General features: G+C 33.9%; 1 protein-coding gene and 1 long non-coding RNA gene across 2 annotated transcripts; both read right to left on the minus strand.

Moving 5' to 3' along the window:
* Window positions 1–1619: 1619 nt before the first annotated feature.
* LOC120359220 lies at window positions 1620–5915 on the minus strand. Its single transcript, XR_005576056.1, has 3 exons — window positions 4919–5915; window positions 2863–2922; window positions 1620–2428 (listed from the first exon to the last, which is right to left on the minus strand). It is a non-coding gene; the product is annotated as an uncharacterized LOC120359220 (long non-coding RNA).
* An 8754-nt stretch (window positions 5916–14669) lies between these two features.
* On the minus strand, window positions 14670–15203 carry LOC120359052. Its single transcript, XM_039455338.1, has 2 exons — window positions 14856–15203; window positions 14670–14784 (listed from the first exon to the last, which is right to left on the minus strand). Exons 1-2 carry the CDS (start codon window positions 15200–15202, stop codon window positions 14775–14777), a joined length of 357 nt encoding a protein of 118 aa, XP_039311272.1. The 5' UTR covers window position 15203; the 3' UTR covers window positions 14670–14774.
* Window positions 15204–19385: the final 4182 nt, after the last annotated feature.

Genomic DNA, 19385 nt, shown 5'->3' on the forward strand with positions numbered 1-19385 from the left:
AAAAATAAAGAGTTTTTTTCGGATTAACTTTTACGAGTTAATCCCAAGAAAGAGAAGAATTAAAAAATAAAGAGATTCTTTCAGATTAACTCTTACGAGTTAATCCCAAGAAAGAAAAGAATTAAAAATACAGAGATTCTTTCGGATTAACTCTCACGAGTTAATCCCAAGAAAGAAAAGAATTTAAAGATAAAGAGATTCTTTCGGATTAACTCTTACGAGTTAATCCCAAGAAAGAGAAGAATTAAAAAGTAAAGAGATTCTTTCGGATTAACTCTTACAAGTTAATCCCAAGAAAGAAAAGAATTTAAAGATAAAGAGAGAGAGGGAGAGAGAGAGAGAGAGAGTAAGAGAGAGAGAGAGTGAGAGAGAAAGAGAGAGAGAGTATGGAGAGGAGCATGGGGAGGAAAGAGTAATAACCTCAATAAATGTATTATGTTCGAAATCTTTCGCGCTAGAGAGAGAAAGGGTGTTCGAAGAACGAGAGCGAAACAAACGGTTGATTCGGGACTTACTGCTTGCAGATTGTAGCGTGAGTCGATGCAGGTGAATGCTATTCTCTCGGAGCCGCAGGGCTTCAAACTGGGCCAGACTCGGCGGGAGGTAGTAGATCCGGTCGGGGGTGTTCCAATGGACAATGGTCCGCAGATCCCAACCGGGGACGTTTGAACTGACACTTTTTCCTCTCGACCGAGACTTGCGCCGCGCACGAGTTTAAAGGCCGCGGATCCGAGAGTCGCAGAACTCGGGCATGCAAGATACCACGGAACTGCGATTCGGACTGTGAACTGTGTACTACGAACTACGAACTGGGTACTGCGCGCTCCGCTAGAAGACGCACCTATTTATACTATTTTTCATCTATGATTCCCTTTGTCCCTTCGAGGGCCGTGTGCACCACTTTATTCATTAATACACCCACGTGCAATATTTACTTTTACGACTTTTTTACATTCCTCGGTAATTGTTATCCGAGAAAGCGGCAGGTTTGACAATTGAACTCTCAGAAGCATTAAATGTCAAAAAATTATTTGATTTGTTGCTATGCGGGTGTCGGGCGTCAGAACTCAAAGGGATGCACACGTGCGTCTTCCAGCTCCCTGATTTTACTATCTTGGGTGTTTCCGGTATCGAGCAACGGTGTCACCTCAGATCTCCTTAATTGATGAATTTATAGATACTTAATTCGTGACATCCGGTTATTGCCGTGAGAGTCACCGTATTCTTGGGATCGGGGTGAGATCACCGTCGCTCGCCCGTTAATTAGAATATCCGCTGGTTGCGAAGGAAAGAATCGTTACTCCGCAGGAGGTAACATATTAATGTATTCTGTTTTAATAAATCTATCTGGGTTCCGATTTTATAATATTTTCAATCTGTTTTTACACCATATTTTCGGTGCAGAAATCTCGATTGATTCGGATTACTTTTTATTTAATCGGTTTTAATCGCACATTTTCGGCAGGGTTAATATTACTTTTACTAATAAATATCATTTTTTACTAAATAAAGTCCTAATCGCGCAATATAAAATAATGTCCAAACAACGTCCATAAAAGTCCTTTTTATGTCCTGCTGAGACGTCCTAATGACGTCCATTTGACGTCAGAAGGCGGTACATTGTACGTCCGAAGGACGTTTCCTAGACGTCTACAAGACACAATTGGTATGTCATCTGGACGTCAAGACATGTCCGACCGCGACGTCCATTGGACGTCTTAGGACGTCCTTGTGTTGCGTGGGATGTTAATCAAACATCACGTTGGACTAAATATTACTTCAGTACTAGAGAAAAGAAGAGACGAAAAGAAAGACGGGGAAGAAAAAGGGGGGAGGAAAGGAAGAGAGGTAGAAGAGTTAAAGAATAGGCGGTGGCGAGACACATGCAAGTACAAATTACACATTGCACATGTCAGAGTTGCCAACAAGTTTCGTCCACTTCATTGGAAGAATTAATTGCTAAACCATATCCCATAACCCCATTATCACGTCAACGTTATTTCATAAGCATTTAAAGTCTCGACCGCGAACAGTCGCGACTTCTAATCTCGGCTACCGTCACTTTTGAACAAAATTTCTCTGCACACTGCATGTGTATGTGACAAAGTCACATCACACAATGGAATCTATCTATATAACAAACTAAAATATGTTTGGACATCGCGACCAGTCACCTCTGCTCTTGTGATCACAATATTCGCCATTATAAACGAAACAACGGTTGTCCATGTACGGATCTTGCTTCTTCTTGAACCACAGCGGTTCGTACAAGATAGAAAATCGTAGATAGATTAACTTCGATAGAAGTTATTTCGTCATTTCTCATCGCGAATCTTCGGAATCCTATCCGATGCTCACCGGAACCAATCAATTATTGTACTTTTAATGACACGATCATCAATATTTTTGTACCGCTTTTGCACAGCATCTGTAAGTGACAAATTAAAACATTTTATATTTATTTGTAAAACAACTAATTTTTTTACTTATTACAAAATTCTAAAATTCCATATGTATACCCAGTGAAAACAACCTAGTCAAAATAATGTCAAAGTGCCATCAAATTAATGAGAAGTATGATGTGCAAATGAGTGCAAATATGATATCAAAATAATGGCAATATGACTGCATTACATACATGACCCATACCATGATTGTAATTTTGACTGTCATTTTGACTGTCTGTTTGACAGTCAAGATGACAGTCACAGGAATATATATGCACAATTAAAAACGGTTATATAATAAGTTTCATTGGGAATTCCCGATCTTCAAATTATAAGATTATGATTAAAGAAAGGTTAGATGCACTTTGTATTACAAAAGTTGCAAATTCTCTAAAAGTATATTTTCAGCACTCACATCTTAATTTCTTTCCACAGAACTTTGGTGCTAGGAGTGATAAACATTTTCATCAAGCATCTAAAAAGTAGAGAAAGGTTTCATAAAGAAGTCAATAATATATATTGGCTGATTACTGCTGAAATCTAATCAGAGAAACTGAAGAAAAGTGTAAACGGTAAGCAAAACGTACAAAACATTAAGTCCAGAATTTTGGTTATGTTATACAGGACATTAAAACTTTCATTCAATAAAAAAAATCTCCGAAAAAATTACGTATATATTTTATTCAACTTTGACTCCTAAATTTTTTTCCAACAATATATAAAACATATTTTTATAAGAAATTTTTATTTAAAAATTTTTTTTCTATTTTATACAGTCATAGAACTCCAAAACTTCAATGAAATGTAACTCAAAAACATGAGGGTAACCTGAGTAAATCACGTGTGTCACGTTACTCAGGAGACTGAGCTGAATCATCCCCAATGAAAACGCTTAAAAAATTATGAGACATGTTGTTCAGTGTTATTATTAATCAAGAATTTAACAAGTTTGTGTTTTTTGTTATTGAAAAGAACTAATACTAAGTTTTTTTAAAGTTAATATTCAACAATTATTGCAAATATATTAATTAAAATACAGAACTAATCAATTCAAAAATATAGCGACAATAAATCAGATATAGGTAATATATTTCTTTAAAAACATTTTTAATTTTATGAAGAAAAGAAATTTTATTGAAATAAATAATATAAATAAACATGAATAAAAAAGTACCATGGGATCTTTTAGATTCATTGTAATCCAAAAAACAACTTATTTTATCAAACTATTATTTTCAGAAACCCTTAAAAACAAGTTTTCATATTATAAATATAGATTTTTTTTGCAAAAAAAGCGTATAATCACTATTATACTGGAAAGCTACTTTTATCTTCAAATATTTATAATTTTATATACAAATTTAAACAGTATTTTGTGCACAGTTTTCTAAAAGTATATACAGGGTACCCATTTTAATTGCCTGAGACTAATATCTAAAAAAATATGGAAGATACAGAAAACATTTTATAGAAAAATTAGTAGGATGCCAAAGGGAACAGATGATGAAAATATGGACTTCCGACAAACAATTATCGATGTATCGTAAATTAAATATTGAAAAAGTTACTTTTTCCTTAAACATCTCAAAAAATATTAGGCAAATAAAAAATTAATTCAGACAAAAGTTGCTTAAATTGATTAATAGAAAAAGATGATAAAATAAAAAAGAGTTTTATTTAAAAAGCATCCATGACTTTAACCTGGCCTTAAAAAAGTCACTCAAAGTCAAGTCCATATTTGTTCCTCTTGATATCCTATAACTTTTGTATAAAGTTTTCTGTATCTTCCATATTTTTTTAGATATTTGCTTGGGACTATTAAAGTGAGAACATCCTGTTTATAAAACTCAGAAATATTGCATTTTGGAAAAAAATAAGCATTCAAATAAAAAAATATATTGATAGTAAGAAAGCCTTCTTCGGTCGTAGCTAGGTCTTAGTGCTTTATATTTATTTGTGTGATTTTTATATACTTCTCCGAATTCAACCAGAATGTGCGCCAAATTAATTTTCGGTCATAGCACAGCATGTCGAATAAGAATTAGTAATATCACTATTTATATTAAATTAATTAATTTAATATAATAATTGATGCTGATTTGCATCTATATACCCATTCCCCCCTGAAAAAACTCTAAGAAATTTATTGCGAAAAATATCATCCCACCCAGGGTTCGAACCTGGCACCTCCAGAATCTCCGGTCATACCACTTCGACCACTGGGGCACAGTGATATTTCTCGCAATATTCGTATATGAGTGACAACGCATTGCATACGCAATGTATTGCATACATTGAGGCTACGGTCAACGTGACGCTACAAATGCTTTGGAGCGTTCTTCTTCTCCTTCTTTCTTCATTGAAAGAAAAGAGAAGAGGAATGCTTCGAAGTAGCCTGAGAAGTAGTTCTGGCAGCAATTATTAAGAATCATGCTCTTATGTAGGAAGTGTCACATATAAAAATATCATACCTGTTAGTACCAAGCACGTAGCTATGAATTTTTTCGTAGTTCTACACGTAGTTAGACAATACGTCTACAAATTATTACTTCCTCCTTGAAAAAATTCTTTATAAATTTCACGGTCCTGACAACGGTCCTCATCAACTGTCTAGTTAGCTCTAGCCAAAGTGATACCTGTGTACGAATAAATATATTTTTAATCAAACTATTAAACTATTACAATATATAACCTAACTTGTCAGCTTTCTCGACATGTGAAAAAAAATGTGTTTATAGATGTATTGGCACAGATATACGGTTTATGACACGGCTTTATTATTTACGACCACGATCAAATAAGCGTTACGATAGATGTAGTTTTAGCTTATTTACATGCCCCACGAGCGGGGATATATTGCGACGGTCCAAAAATAAAAATTTTATATTAAGATACTTACGTAAGATACGTCGACGTCTCTCAATAATCTATATATGTGTATATATGTATCAGAAATGTCACTTTCACTACTTTCAATGGTATAAAATTAACACGCGGTCTCGTCCCGGCGAAAAGCAAATAGAGGAGGCTGTTGCACACAGGACGTGTTGCACAGGATATAACATGTGCCGCGCGGTAAGAAGCGACGCGCGGTACGCTCACAACGGACAGATCACTAAAAATATGCGACGCGACTTACTAATTACAGAACGCGACTGACTAACGCAACTTAATTAAACTACGACGCGGGACTGCGGACTGCCGACGTTAACGCTAAATACGACCAACTCAGAATTGGCGCGCACAACGCACAACCAGAACAATGGCCGCCGCGAAAGAACGACGCGCATAACACATAGACATAGGATCTATAGACCGAACATACGAGGAGTGGGGGTAAAGTTCTCACGTGAAAAACTAGAAAGAGATAGCCTGCTTTGGACCACTATTCTGTTTTTGTCTAATGACGCGCGTGAGGGTACAGTAAAGGTAACGAAACTCTCGGTAAGGTTAGGGAAAGAGAAAAGGGAAATGTAAGTGAATGTGAAAAAAGAATGAAGGGGAATTGAAAAGCATTGAAAAAAGTGCCAAAATATAGAATTATATATAATATAAAATTGTGTATTAAAATTTAAACAATAAAGTATTGAATAAACATTTAAAGCACCTGGTATAACAGTAATAAAAAAATTAACTCTGCTGATCTTTATATATATATATATATATATATATATATATATATATATATATATATATATATATACACACATATATATACATACTCATATATATATATACATACACATATATATATATATATATATGTATATGTATATGTATGTACGTATTATAAATACACACACACACACGCACGCACGCACGCACGCACGCGCACGTACACACACACACACACACACACACTAGGCCGTTTGAAAACTCTTTGATCTGGATCAGAAATATTATATCTGGCTCAGATACAAAATTTGGTTAAAATCGGTTCATTACTTTTTCGTTTCAGGCTTTGAAAGCAAACAACTTTTGATTTCTCGAAAAAAATGGATAAAAAAGAATTTCGCGTTTTAATCAAACATTATTTTTTGATGGGGAAAAATACCATAACAACCAAAGAGTCAACTGTTATGCATTTTTTTAAACATAAAAAAACTACGCACATCTTCAAATTCACGAGCAACTAATCTTTTTCTATCTTCTGGGGGTCGATCATGAAACTCTTTCCCCAAGGCGGAAACGTGAAAAGTGGAAAATTTCTCCATTAACTTCAATGATTAACTTCAATGGTTAACTTCAATGGTCAAATAAAAGTTTTTCACTTTTCACGTTTTCACCCAAGGGAAAAAGTTTCATGATTGACCCCCTGTATCTGGCATCTTTATCATATTTGGAGCAATATAATTAAAATATTTCATAACATTTGTTAGGGGTGCGCACGATTGGACACCGCACGATTGGACACCACCACTCACAGCGGCCGATACCTAGAGTTTTTCCGTTGGTTTGGTTAGATAAGTCAAGATGATTGGTTGGTGTCCAATCGTGCTGTGTCCAAAAGAGTGTCACCCCATTTGTTATGATAGAATGAAAAGTAGATTCTGCTACATTAAATCTAGATGCAATGTCCCGTACCATACATTTGTTTCCTGCAAACCTGTAAATATAATATTATTAAATACTTATGTATATACATATTAATTACATAAATATATAAAAAACATACCATAAGAGGGCTAATAGCTGTACATCACTATTTATTGTTTTACGCCTACCATACTCTGTTGTTGTACGATATTATAAATTTCCAAATTTAAATACATATTATTCAATATATCGAACGTGCTTCGTTTCAAACAAAAATGTTGCTGAAACTAATAACAGATGTTTTAAATCTAAAATAACAAATATTTAAAATATGTTGCAATATCATATAAAATTCCTGTTTATTATAAACTTAGTAAAAATAACTTTAAAATTATTCAACTACATTATACATTAATCAATATTAATTTATATGTTAAAAATCAATAATGTCTTTGAAAATGTTTTTTTTTATTCTTTTCCAGATCGTAAATAAACTTCAACTCCAAGAATAAATAAAAATTACTGGAAAATGAATTGACATAAAAAGGGCATTATTGAACAATATCAATTTGTGCTAACTTAAAATTTGTAAAATCTGCTATTCTTTGTTAGTTGTTCATTAGAGAGTAATAATATAAGAACAAAATATACATAAATAAAATTAAAATAATTGTATGCATATATGATGCGTATATTCCATTTTTATATTATTACTCTCTAATAAACAACTAATAAAGAAAAGTAGATTTTACAAATTTTAACTTAGCACAAATTGATATTGTTCAATAATGCCCTCTTCATATAAATCCATTTTCCAGTAATTTTTATTTATTCATGGAATTGAAGTTTATTTACGATCTGGAAAAGAATAAAAAGAACATTTTTAGAAACATTATTGATTTTTAACATATAAATTAATATTGATTAATGTGTAATGTAGTTAAATGATTTCAAAGTTATTTTTACTAAGTTTCCCACATAGCACGTAATATTGCAGTGATATCACAGCAATATCACTTTTACATTGCAATATTACAAATGAAATATTGCAGAAATATCACGAAATATTACTGTGATATCACAGTAATATCAAAATGTCCGCGAAAACGCATCACTGTAATATTACTGTAATATTTCATAGTAATATTACTGTCATATTTCAAAATATTTCTGTGATGTTTATGTGATATTTAAATAATATTGCAAGAAATTAAATAAATAAATTATTTTACTTTATTTTATTTTTATTGTTATTCTTAATATTATTTTCATATTGTTATATGTAATATATATTAGTCATAGAAAAAAATAATTATATTTATTAAAACAATACAATAATGTAAACGTAATAAATGTTTAATTTACAAAAAAAAATCTCTTGTATCCTTTTTCATTTTTGTTAAAAAAGATTCAATTTGAATTATAATTTTAATTTATGTTCAAGATTAAATAACAATACAAAATATTATTTACATGTAAAAATATAAAACTTATTTACATGTAAAAATATAAAACAGCGTTCCACATGTACCCCTTGAAAAAAAAGTTGATAAACTTGTTTCAATAAACTGATTACTGATCAGTAACTGATGATGTTTTATCAGTTAACTGACAAAATATAATCCGTTACTGATCAGAAATCAGTTCATTAAAACAAGTTTATCAACTTTTTTTTCAAGGGACGTCACATTGGGAAAAAAATTAGAACGAGTATTCGTTTCCAATTTACAACAAGCAACAATTTTCTTTAAAATCTCACTGAAGTGTGAGCTAGTGAGTCGTGGTGAGTCGGCTTGGTCGGCCGCAGTGGCATCTAGATATAACACCTGTGGCTGCACTTGACTCACGAGAAGGTCTCCAGCGGCGCGGCCACCTAGCGGTGGTGCCAGCACTCACTTGTTTGCGTGGAATCTTATACACACGGCGGGATCGCATAGCGGCTGTGCATGCGCTCACTTGTTTCGTCGTATGTTGTGACGGTCGGTGACCGAGCCGCAACATTATATACATACATATAATTAATGAACATTATAAAATACCTAATTAATGATAGAATAAATATAATCATATTTTTTAATAGAGTTGAAAAAAAAATGAAATCTAAAGAAAAATTTGTTGGAAATTTAATATTTTAAAAAACTTGAAAAACCTTTTACTGTAGTGTTTAATAGTCTAATCAAAATTAATGAATAAACTATTTCACAAAATAATGTACCGAGCAGTAAATATTAAACGACATAAAAATGTATATTTTTTTCAAAAACTTCTAAATATACTTTGAAATATTTATTGCCAAGTGAATATTAAATGTGTATTAACAAAACTTTTTGTAAGCATTTTTTTTTTAAATACTTTATGATAAAAATTTTTAAAAATTAAAATCGATTTTTGTGCTCCTGTAAAAATTATAAATGGCAATAAGACAAATACAAAGGTTTTTCTGTAATTTTTTAATAAAATCATTATTGATCGAGTTGTAAAGCAATAATTAAATTGATAGATTACATAGAAGAACGTACATTATAGTTTATACATATATACAGTTTAAGGGATAAACTAAGTAAATATCTAAACTAATATTAAAGTTAATTAATTTTTTTTCTTAACTTTCACTTTTATTCCACGAAAGGGCAAAGACATAATTATTTTATTTGTAACTTGATTTCTTCTATAGGATACCGAAATTACCAAGAATATTAAGGATACTAAAAATATCGAAATTAATCAAAGAGATAGTGACGTTGCATTAATAAGACATAATAAAAACGTCTTTTGACATTACCTTGTTCTTTGGAATTAAATATTGCAACAATATATTGCAATGATATCATTGGAATATTTTAATGTTATTATCACTGTGTAATATCACAGTAATATTTCTGTGATATTTCTGTGATATCAGTGGAATATTTCAATGTCATTATCACTGTGTAATATCACAGTAATATTTCTGTGATATTTCACAATAATATGTAATATTTCTGTGATATTGCAATGATTCTGTGATATCACAGAAATATTACGTGCTATGTGGGTTATAATAAACAGGAATTTTATATGATATGCTTAAAATATTATATGCTTTAATTTGTACCTAACAATTAATAATTGTTTTATTAATTTTGATTTGTTTTCGATATAACCATAAACTTTAGAATAGATTAATTAATTTTTACAAATAAAAATTTAAACAAAATTTAGTGTTTAGACAAAAAATATTATAATAAATCTAAATTTAAATCATTCTTTCTAACTTTATCTTTGATTTTTTGTGTGATTATTTAAAAAAATAAAGAGACTTACTTTTCAAGCATGCTTCTGCGTCTCCACACTTTCGTCATCAATCGGATCACATTTGAGACAGAGATCGTCTATCCGATTAGCCTAGGGAAATTTTCTATACTTACGTTGAGTACCATTGTTCAATCCAATCCGAGATCCGATTAGTTATCGTAAACACCCTCAGTCTGTATCGTATGCATCATGATGTAAGAAGAAAGGTGAAACAAGTAACCAGATGCGCAGTAGACCATACTCTAGACCAATCAGAACTGGGTCCAAATTTTGAGATTCAATATGGCTACGGCTCCGGTACTGGGACGTATTTATACTTGCATTTATACGTGAATCGGAGATAATCGGTGAATCGAAGAAATTCAAAGCTACTTAAAAAAAGAAGAATGTGAAGGTAAGGTTGAGACTTTGTACATTAATAAAAATTGTGATAATTGTTATTTCAAATTTTGTAAACTTGAATTAGAAGAAATTTGGAAAGTTATAAGAATGAGCTTATGTGTATGGCTAAATTGTTGTATTTCATGTTTATAACAACAGTGTTTATTGCAACAGTGATTTTTGTTAAAGATAATAAATTTCAAGTATTTTTACATTTTTATATTTATTTTTTTTAACAGCATCTACATTTTAAGTATGTGTGACTACATATGATTGTTTCGTATTTAAATTGCGCGGATATATTTGGACCCAAATTTCATTGGCTCATCACATCGAGCCACGCCTCTTACCGCGCATCGAGCCGCCGACGATGCGCGTTGTTTCACCTTGTTTTTTACATCATGGTATGCATCAGCTTTTTTTGTCCGTATGTATTGTACACCCATGGAATTTGATTCTGTTCATGGGGAAATTTTCTAAATTGAGAAGTCACCACTTTCTACATACTCGCAGTTTATGATTAATGTAAACGACTAGAGCTTATTGGTCGTTACGTTAATCATAAACTGTAAGTATGTAGAAAGATAGCGACTTCTTAGTTTGAAAAATTTCCCCATGGACAGAATCAAATTCCATGGTGTACATACAATCCGTATGTACAGTAATTAAAAGGAAAGCAATAAGAACAAAATTCTTGCAAATCGAATTCTCTCGAAGATTTTTATATTGAGATTATTAGGTAAGTATTTTTAATTTTATACTATCATAAAATATAATCAGCATAAAATAATATAACCTTACTTTTAAGATATAGATTAAATTTACTATCTGTAATCAAATCTTCATTAATTATAAATTCAATATGCATTACAGTTAATAGTTTATTTATAATAAATGTTATTTTAAGAGATAAACTGTACAAAAGTACAATTAAAAAGAGCAGACCATCGACTGGGAGTCGAGTCAAGACAGAAAATTAAATATACATTTGTATATTATACGCTTGCGCTGAAGTTACCCCTTCTTAGATTAGAGAAAAAATGGCGGACCAATCAAAACGCTCTAAAATCGGATCTTTGTTGGCCAGACTCTTATGAGAGGGTCTCTACAATACACTAGAAGAGGGCGCACTCAGTGCGCACCAGTGCGCACTAGTGCATCCAATCGAATTCGCTATTAATGACAGCTAGGGATATCGTTACATGTCGTTGCGCAGCTTTTCTACCAAGTATAATATCTGCGCAACAACGCTTTAACGATACCGAATTTCGCTAAGGTGTTACAGAATCCCGCTACAGTATGCCTATTCTCTTACTCCGTAACGACAATATCACCAGCTAGGGATATCGTTATGTGGACTTATTGACATGTTAACGAAAAGTGGTATTCTGTAACTTAGCGTAACGATAAATGTCGATAAAAGTGTCAATAAAATACCGAATTTTGTCGTTAAGATATCGAGGGGTATCAGACCCCTCGATAAGCAATAGCGACAACATAACTAGACGTAGGGGCCAATAAGCAACGTTCTAAGTGGAGTTGCGAGTACCACAGAATTGTGTAGTATACAATTAAGGCTGCGGTCCACTTAGCGCTTCAAACGCTACAGAGCATTCGTAGCATTAATATGGCTGGTCCATTTGACGCTTTGGAACGCTCCCAATAGCTCTTATTACGTCATCAATACGTCATCGTTTTCGCTCTCGATTCGCTCTAACTGCCTCACCTCGGGAGATGGGTTAGCTGGAGCGTTTTAATATTTGGCGGGAAATTACGACTTAAGCCGCATTTCGATTCGCGCTCAAACCGCTGTTGGCTTAATCAATAGTTTGTTTGGGGCCGTATTTGTGTTCATACGTGTTTAAACATGATATATCAATTGACAATAAAAAGGAATTATTATCATTAACTTTCTTTGTTTCTGCTACGCAAGAAAAAATAAATTAAAATTATGACTTTACCTGAAATGACTCTTGAATTCCATAGCAGTGAGAGATGGGATAATACGTTCTACATAACCTTCAATTTTAGGCGTTCTTTGTTTTCTTCGATTCATAACTCATTAAGCAAAATTCTATTTCTTCTTTCTTATCATCATATATATAAGATATTATATCGTTGAATGTATTATAAACATTTACTAAAATTGGAACTGATTCCATTATTAAATATGGATAAACCGCGGCTAGTTGATTCGAGTGCTACAACTGCTACAAACTGGTCCTTGTGCTTGTGTAGTGATTGTAATATTGGTAACACTAGTGGACCGATCATAGCGTAGCGTTTAGAGCGTAGCATTCAGAGCGTTCAGAAGTACTAAATGGACCGCAGCCTAAAGTGCAGTAGTAATCATTAATGCCCGTTTCCTCCAATGTGGTTCAACTCAAAGTTCATGTAAACTTCGTTCAATTTTGAACGCAGTTTAATCTTTGGTCAACTCATTTTGCTTTCCTCCAACTTTACCTTTGTTCCGATCAACTGAACGTACACTTCGTGCGTGTTAACTCAAATTAAATTTGTATTAAGTAATGTGATTGGTGCACAGCTAATGAGTGTGACAGAAAGAGGGAAAGGTTGGGAAATTGGCATGAGTAACGAATCCCGGAAAAAATCTGGACGGCAATAAATTTTGAGATAATTAAATAAAAACATTAAAAAATATTTAAATAATCTTTATTATTGTGAAATAAATCGGAGATAAATTTAAGAATATGTATAACAAATAAAAAATAAAAATTTGAATAACTACTTAGATGTAATCGAATAAACTTAACCCTTAAACACGTAAGTGGGTCTGAGAGACCTTATATGAAGTTTTGAACGCTTGCTATGTGAAGATGGCATGAGATAGGAGGTTCGGACCAAGACGTAAAAAAAGTTTGAAATCTCCTCTTTCAATTGATATAGTTGATCAACTTTTTTGGTCAACTAGAATACGAACGGCACAGCAGCAAAGTTTTGTTAGGAGTCAATGCGACCAATATAGTGTGTAAGTGAAACTTCTTTTGTGAGTATTTTACATAAAAAAACTGGACAAAATACGTTCGAACAGGTCGATTTGCAGATGTTACTCGCATATACTCTGTCTAAAGTTGGAATACTATAAAATGTTGTAGAAAAAAGAGTTTTTCCGAAATATATCGTGAAACACATTAATTTTCAATTTTAGACACAATTTAATCAAAAATTCCTCATATTCGCCTTGTTACATAAGTACATTTTTTAATAGAAATGACAATAATAAAAGTTTTTTTTTTGAAAGTATGAATCTTTAGCTTTAAAACGCCGTATTGTAAAGTTCTTTAAAGTTTTTTTGTTGTAAAGATATGATTTTTTTTTTTAAGTGGATTTTTAGATGCCCAAAAATACCTCACATTCTTCATGTTACATAATTATACTTTTAAAAAAAAATGACTTTGCCAAATTTTATTTTGAAAGTGTGACTTTTTAGCTTTAAAACGCCGTATTTGAAAGTCCTTAAACGTTTGTTGTTGCAAAGATATGATTTTTTGAAGGAAAAGTGGATTTTTGACCAATTTCTCATTTTTGCTTAATGGTTTTGCTTTTACAACTTCACAATAAATTATTTTTCGCCAATGCCGATTATGCAGTCACACTCCTGAGATTTTAAACTTTTGTTTTAAAAAAAAATCGTAAAAAAATATTGATTGTAATCAAAATTATAGCTTCTCAAAATTGAAAAAGTCTCCCAGACCCAAAAATGTGTTTCCGTATTTTACAGGATCGATGTGTTTAAGAGTTAAAGATAACCTTAAAAGTCAGGCGGTATGTTTCATCAAACAATCCTTAAAAAATTCTTTTTTTAAAATTCATGCAGTTTTGTTTATAAAAATATGGAGCAAAATAAAAAAGGAAAAACCAAGAATTTTACAGAATCGGAGAAAATGCTTCTCATTGAATTAGTGCGTGAAAGATGTATTTCCATAATTCAAACTTCAGTTTTTACTCGTTCCACGACAGAGATGTAATCAAAAAATAAATTTTATTAATTTTTTATAAATAAAACTTTATTTTATTGCTGGTACAGTAAATATTTTATAGTTTGTTCAGTAATTGCGTATTTCTTCTAGCAATTTTTTCTTTATTTTAATTAGCTTATAATAAACTGTAATACAGAAAAGTAATTATTAATATATTCCTAATATTTTGTAAATAAATTATATACATTTTTTTTACCTTTGAAAATAGTCGTTAATAAGTCTTCTTCTCTCGATTGCATTATCATTATTTCTGTTATCTCCATTTTCAGTGGGATTTATATTGCCATAATTAAGTATTTCATCCCAAGGTGCTGGAAGATTTAAATTAGGATCTTCTGGTGGATCTTCATCTCGATTTTGCCGAGCAATATTATGTAAAACTGCAGTAGCATTATTATAGCCATTACTTTGTCCAATCGCACACGTAACCCACACAACACATGGACGTCCAATACATGTCCACAAAAGTCTTTGTAATGTCTTAGTATCTCGTACGTCCATAGGACGTTCCAAAGACGTCCGAAGGACATCCTGGTTTATCATAGCTGCAGTATGACGTTTGTAGGATATCCGCAGGACATATTTGGGATGATTCGTAATATTTAACATATTATGTATACATACATAATAAATATGCATTCGAAAATTGCGTTGTTCTTTATATTAAATAAGACATTTTGAAGATGTTCTAAAGACGTCCTTTAAATGTCTAGCAGATATTGATGGTACGTTCCGAAAAGGTCCGCTATATACATATATGTCAACGAAGTTGAGTATTTTTATTATTATCATCATTATCATTATTATTATAACACAAGAATTTTATAAATTATAAAATTATAAAGATAATTTTTCGTGTTAAAAAATATTTAACAAAAGATATATTTAACCATATATAAACATAAACTACAAATTTTGATAATATAAGAAGCTTTAATATACAGTATATAGCTTTTTAATAAAATATATTATTCGTTAATATTTAATATTTCATTATATATAATATTTAAATTATGTAATATTTAATACATATGTATAATACTATAACGATTAATTTAATATGCTATTTAATGGCTATTTTATTTGTGAGGAAAATCCTACTCAAAATATAAATAAATAATAACGTATATTATATCAAGTAAAATTTTTCTCGGAAAAAACGTTTTGGAACGTAAACTTAAAATATAAAGAAAGTAGTTATACATCTAGCAGCAAGGTATATATATTTGATTTACAGAATCATATCTGTTTACATGATTCTGTGAATCAAATACATGTATACATTAAAATTCGATTTAATTATAATTTATGAAATCCTGTAATTTCGGATTGAAATAAATTTAACAAGTGAGTGCTGGCACCACCGCTAGGCGGCCACGCCGCGAGAGATCTTCTCGTGAGTCGAATGCGGCCACGGGCGTTATATCTAGGCGCCACCGCGGCCGACTCCACAGCTTATAACTTCAGTAAGACTTTTAGGAGATGCTGTAACCTCGAGACGAATACTCGCTCTCAGTCTTTTCAAATGTGACGTGTGTGTGGAACGCTGTTCCACATAAATTTTTATAATTTTTACATGTAAATAATAATTTGTATTGTTATTTAATCTTGTACAAAAATTAAATAGTAGTAGTAGGTACTTTATTCCTTGCGGAGTACATTGCGGACTTCCGCTCCGCTTACATAGTTTCAACCTTTTTATTCATTGCTTCTTTTACAACACACGAGAGAGAGAGAGAAAAATCACTCATCCATCCACACCTCCACACTCATTCTTTGGACTTTCCGCCGCTTTCTTCCACCCTTTCCTCTCTTCCTTCTACACTCTCATTCATACCCAGCCACCCTCCTCCCTGCCGTATCTCCTCCAATTTTCTCATCCAAACTTCTCCCTCCCCCCTCTCACCTAAAACCACTCCTACCATCTCCTGCCATCCCTTCTCCGTCCCCCAATCCGTGCATTCCTCCCATATATGCTCCCACGTTTCCTCTCCCCATCCACATATCCTACACTTTCTTTTCTCTTTCTCTTCCCAGTATCTACCTCCTCTCATACCATCTCCTAACCTAAACCTCGCAATCCTTTTCCATCTTTCCTCTTTCCAATCCCTCTTCAAGTATTCCGGCACTCCCTTTCCCTTCACTCTGCTGTACCATCTGTTGAACTTCGAGCTCCTAATTTTTTCCCACCTTTCCTCTTCCTGCCGCCTCCTCTCTCTTGCCAACACCTCTTCCCCCCTTAACCCTCCCTCTTCTCTCAACTTTTCTATCTCCTTGATGTTCCAGCTCTTTTCTTCATAGAAACTTCTTCTTTCTTCCTCCCATTTACCCATCACCTTTCCCTCCTTCGCTCTACCTCTTATCTCCTCCCAATACAACCTTGCCAACTCCCCCCCTCCTCCTTCTCCCAGTTTCTCTTCATAACTCCATGCCCTCATTCCTGCCCTTCCCCTTAATTTTTCCCTCTGCATCTCCTCCCTTACCATGTACCCCGGTGTGTACCTTCCCACCCCTATTACCCATTTCAAGAACCTGTCCTGTATCCTCTCTACCTTTTCCCTTTCTTTCCACCCCCAAATTTCTGCCCCATAGCTAACCACCGTCCATACCAACCTATCAAATAACCACATCCTTCTAGCCCAGTTCTTTCCAAATTTCCTTTTCCCTATTCCCCATACTTCTCTCATCACCACCGCTCCTTTTTTGACTCTCTCCTCTATATGTTCTTTCTGTCCCCCATTTGCCATCATCATGTAGCCCAAATATTTATACCTTTTCACTTCCTCTATTTCATTTCCTTTCCATTTCCATATTATCTTTTTCTGTCTCCCACCCCCTCTTCTACACATCAACACTTTTGTCTTCTCCACATTTACTTCTAATCTTTTCTGTTCTACATATTCTTCTAATGTTTTTATTAACCCTTTCATCCCTGCTTCATCCTCTGCCACCACTGCCACATCATCCGCATACGCCAGGGAATAAATATTTCTTCCTTTCACCTTTACTCCCCCACATCCCCCCTTCTCCAATTCCTCATCCAAATCCGCTAGTAGTAGTGTGAACATGCATGGGCTCAACGGACATCCCTGTCTCACTCCTCTATTTGTCCAAAAGTTTCCCCCCTCTCTTTCCCCCACCCTTACTCTACTTATTGTTTCCTCCAAAACTTCCTCACACCTCACCACCAAACTCTCTCTCACTCCTTTTCTCCTCATTGTCTGTACCAGTATCTTCCTATCCACCGAGTCAAACGCTGCTTTCATATCCACGAACATAACTACTATTTTGCCTTTTGCTTCCGCTATTTTCTTATTTATTAAATAATTTAATACGTATATGTGATCTATCGTTCCTACCCCTCTCCTAAACCCCGTTTGACTCGGTGGTATTATCCCTTTATTTTCTACTTCTTCCCTCAATCTCTCCGCCAAAACCGCCGCGTACACTTTATACGCCGTTTGCGTAAGCGTAACCCCACTATAGTCGTCTACCTTTTCACCCTCCCCCTTTTTCACTATCGGTACCACTATCCCTTCTCTCCAATCTTCCGGCCATCCCTCTCCCTTCCACACTCTATTACATATCTCCCACAGCCATTCCCTTATTTCTTTTCCCCCATATTTCCATACTTCATTCATAATCCCATTCCCTCCTGCCGCTTTTCCGTCCCTCAATCTCCTTATTGCCCTACCAATTTCCTCTCTACTAATCTCTTCTTCCTCCTCTACCTCTCTCCCCATTACCTCCCCTCTTATCCTCCACTCTACTCCCCCCAGCACCCCTCTAAAGTGTTTTTCCCACTCCCCCATTTCAATCCCTTCCCTGACTCTCTTTCTCTTCCTCCTTCCTTTATTCACTACCTTCCACACGTCCTTTTCGGATCTTATTCCTTCTATATCCCTCTCCCATCTTTCCCTCTCCTTTTTCTTCTTCTCCTCACAATGTTCCCTGTACCTCTTTCTCATTTCTTTATATTTTTTCCCTTCTCCCCCTCTTTTCCTCCGCCATTTTAACTCCTCCATAACCTCTCTTTTTCTATCCCTACATTCCTCATCCCACCATCCTCTCCGTTCCTTCTTCTCTTCCTTCTCTACTCTCTCTAATGCCACTTCTACTTTTCTCTTCATTTTCCTCCAAACCTCCCCTACCCCCTCACCATCACTATCCCTCTTCCCAAGGTATTCCTCAAATTTTTTTTTCTTCTTTGTTCAAACTCCTCTTCTTTCTCTTCCTTTCTCTTTTCCGAACCTTTCTTCCCTTTGCCTTCCTCCCTCCATCCATACCGTTATCAGCTGATGGTCGGAGTCCACCCAATCCTCCACCTTCATCTTTTCCACCTTTCTTCTTGTTTCCTCATTTCCGATCACGTAATCTATTACGGTCCCTCCCTTCCCTCCTGTATACGTCCATTCCCCCTCCTCATCCCCCTTTACGCTTCCATTCAATATTGACCATCCCAATTCTCCTATATAACCACATAGCTTTTTTCCCTCTCTATTCATCTTTTCATCCTTCGAGCTCCTCTTTCCCTGTTCTGCCCCTCCCTCTTTATCCTCACCTATTCTTCCCCCCTCTCTCCCCGTCCTAGCATTGAAATCCCCTCCTATTAACACCCTCACCCCTTCCTCTCTGTCCTCCATCCACTCTCTCAGCCTTCCCATTTTTCTCTCCAAATCTCTATTTACATATACTCCTATTAGTCTCCACCACTCTCCCCCTAAAT

Source organism: Solenopsis invicta, chromosome 12 (assembly GCF_016802725.1).
Source record: "Solenopsis invicta isolate M01_SB chromosome 12, UNIL_Sinv_3.0, whole genome shotgun sequence".
Lineage (NCBI taxonomy): Eukaryota > Metazoa > Arthropoda > Insecta > Hymenoptera > Formicidae > Solenopsis > Solenopsis invicta.

Excerpts from the sequence above, each read along its gene's own strand:
- LOC120359052 (XM_039455338.1), bottom strand. The coding sequence starts at position 15,202 with ATGATAAACCAGGATGTCCTTCGGACGTCTTTGGAACGTCCTATGGAC.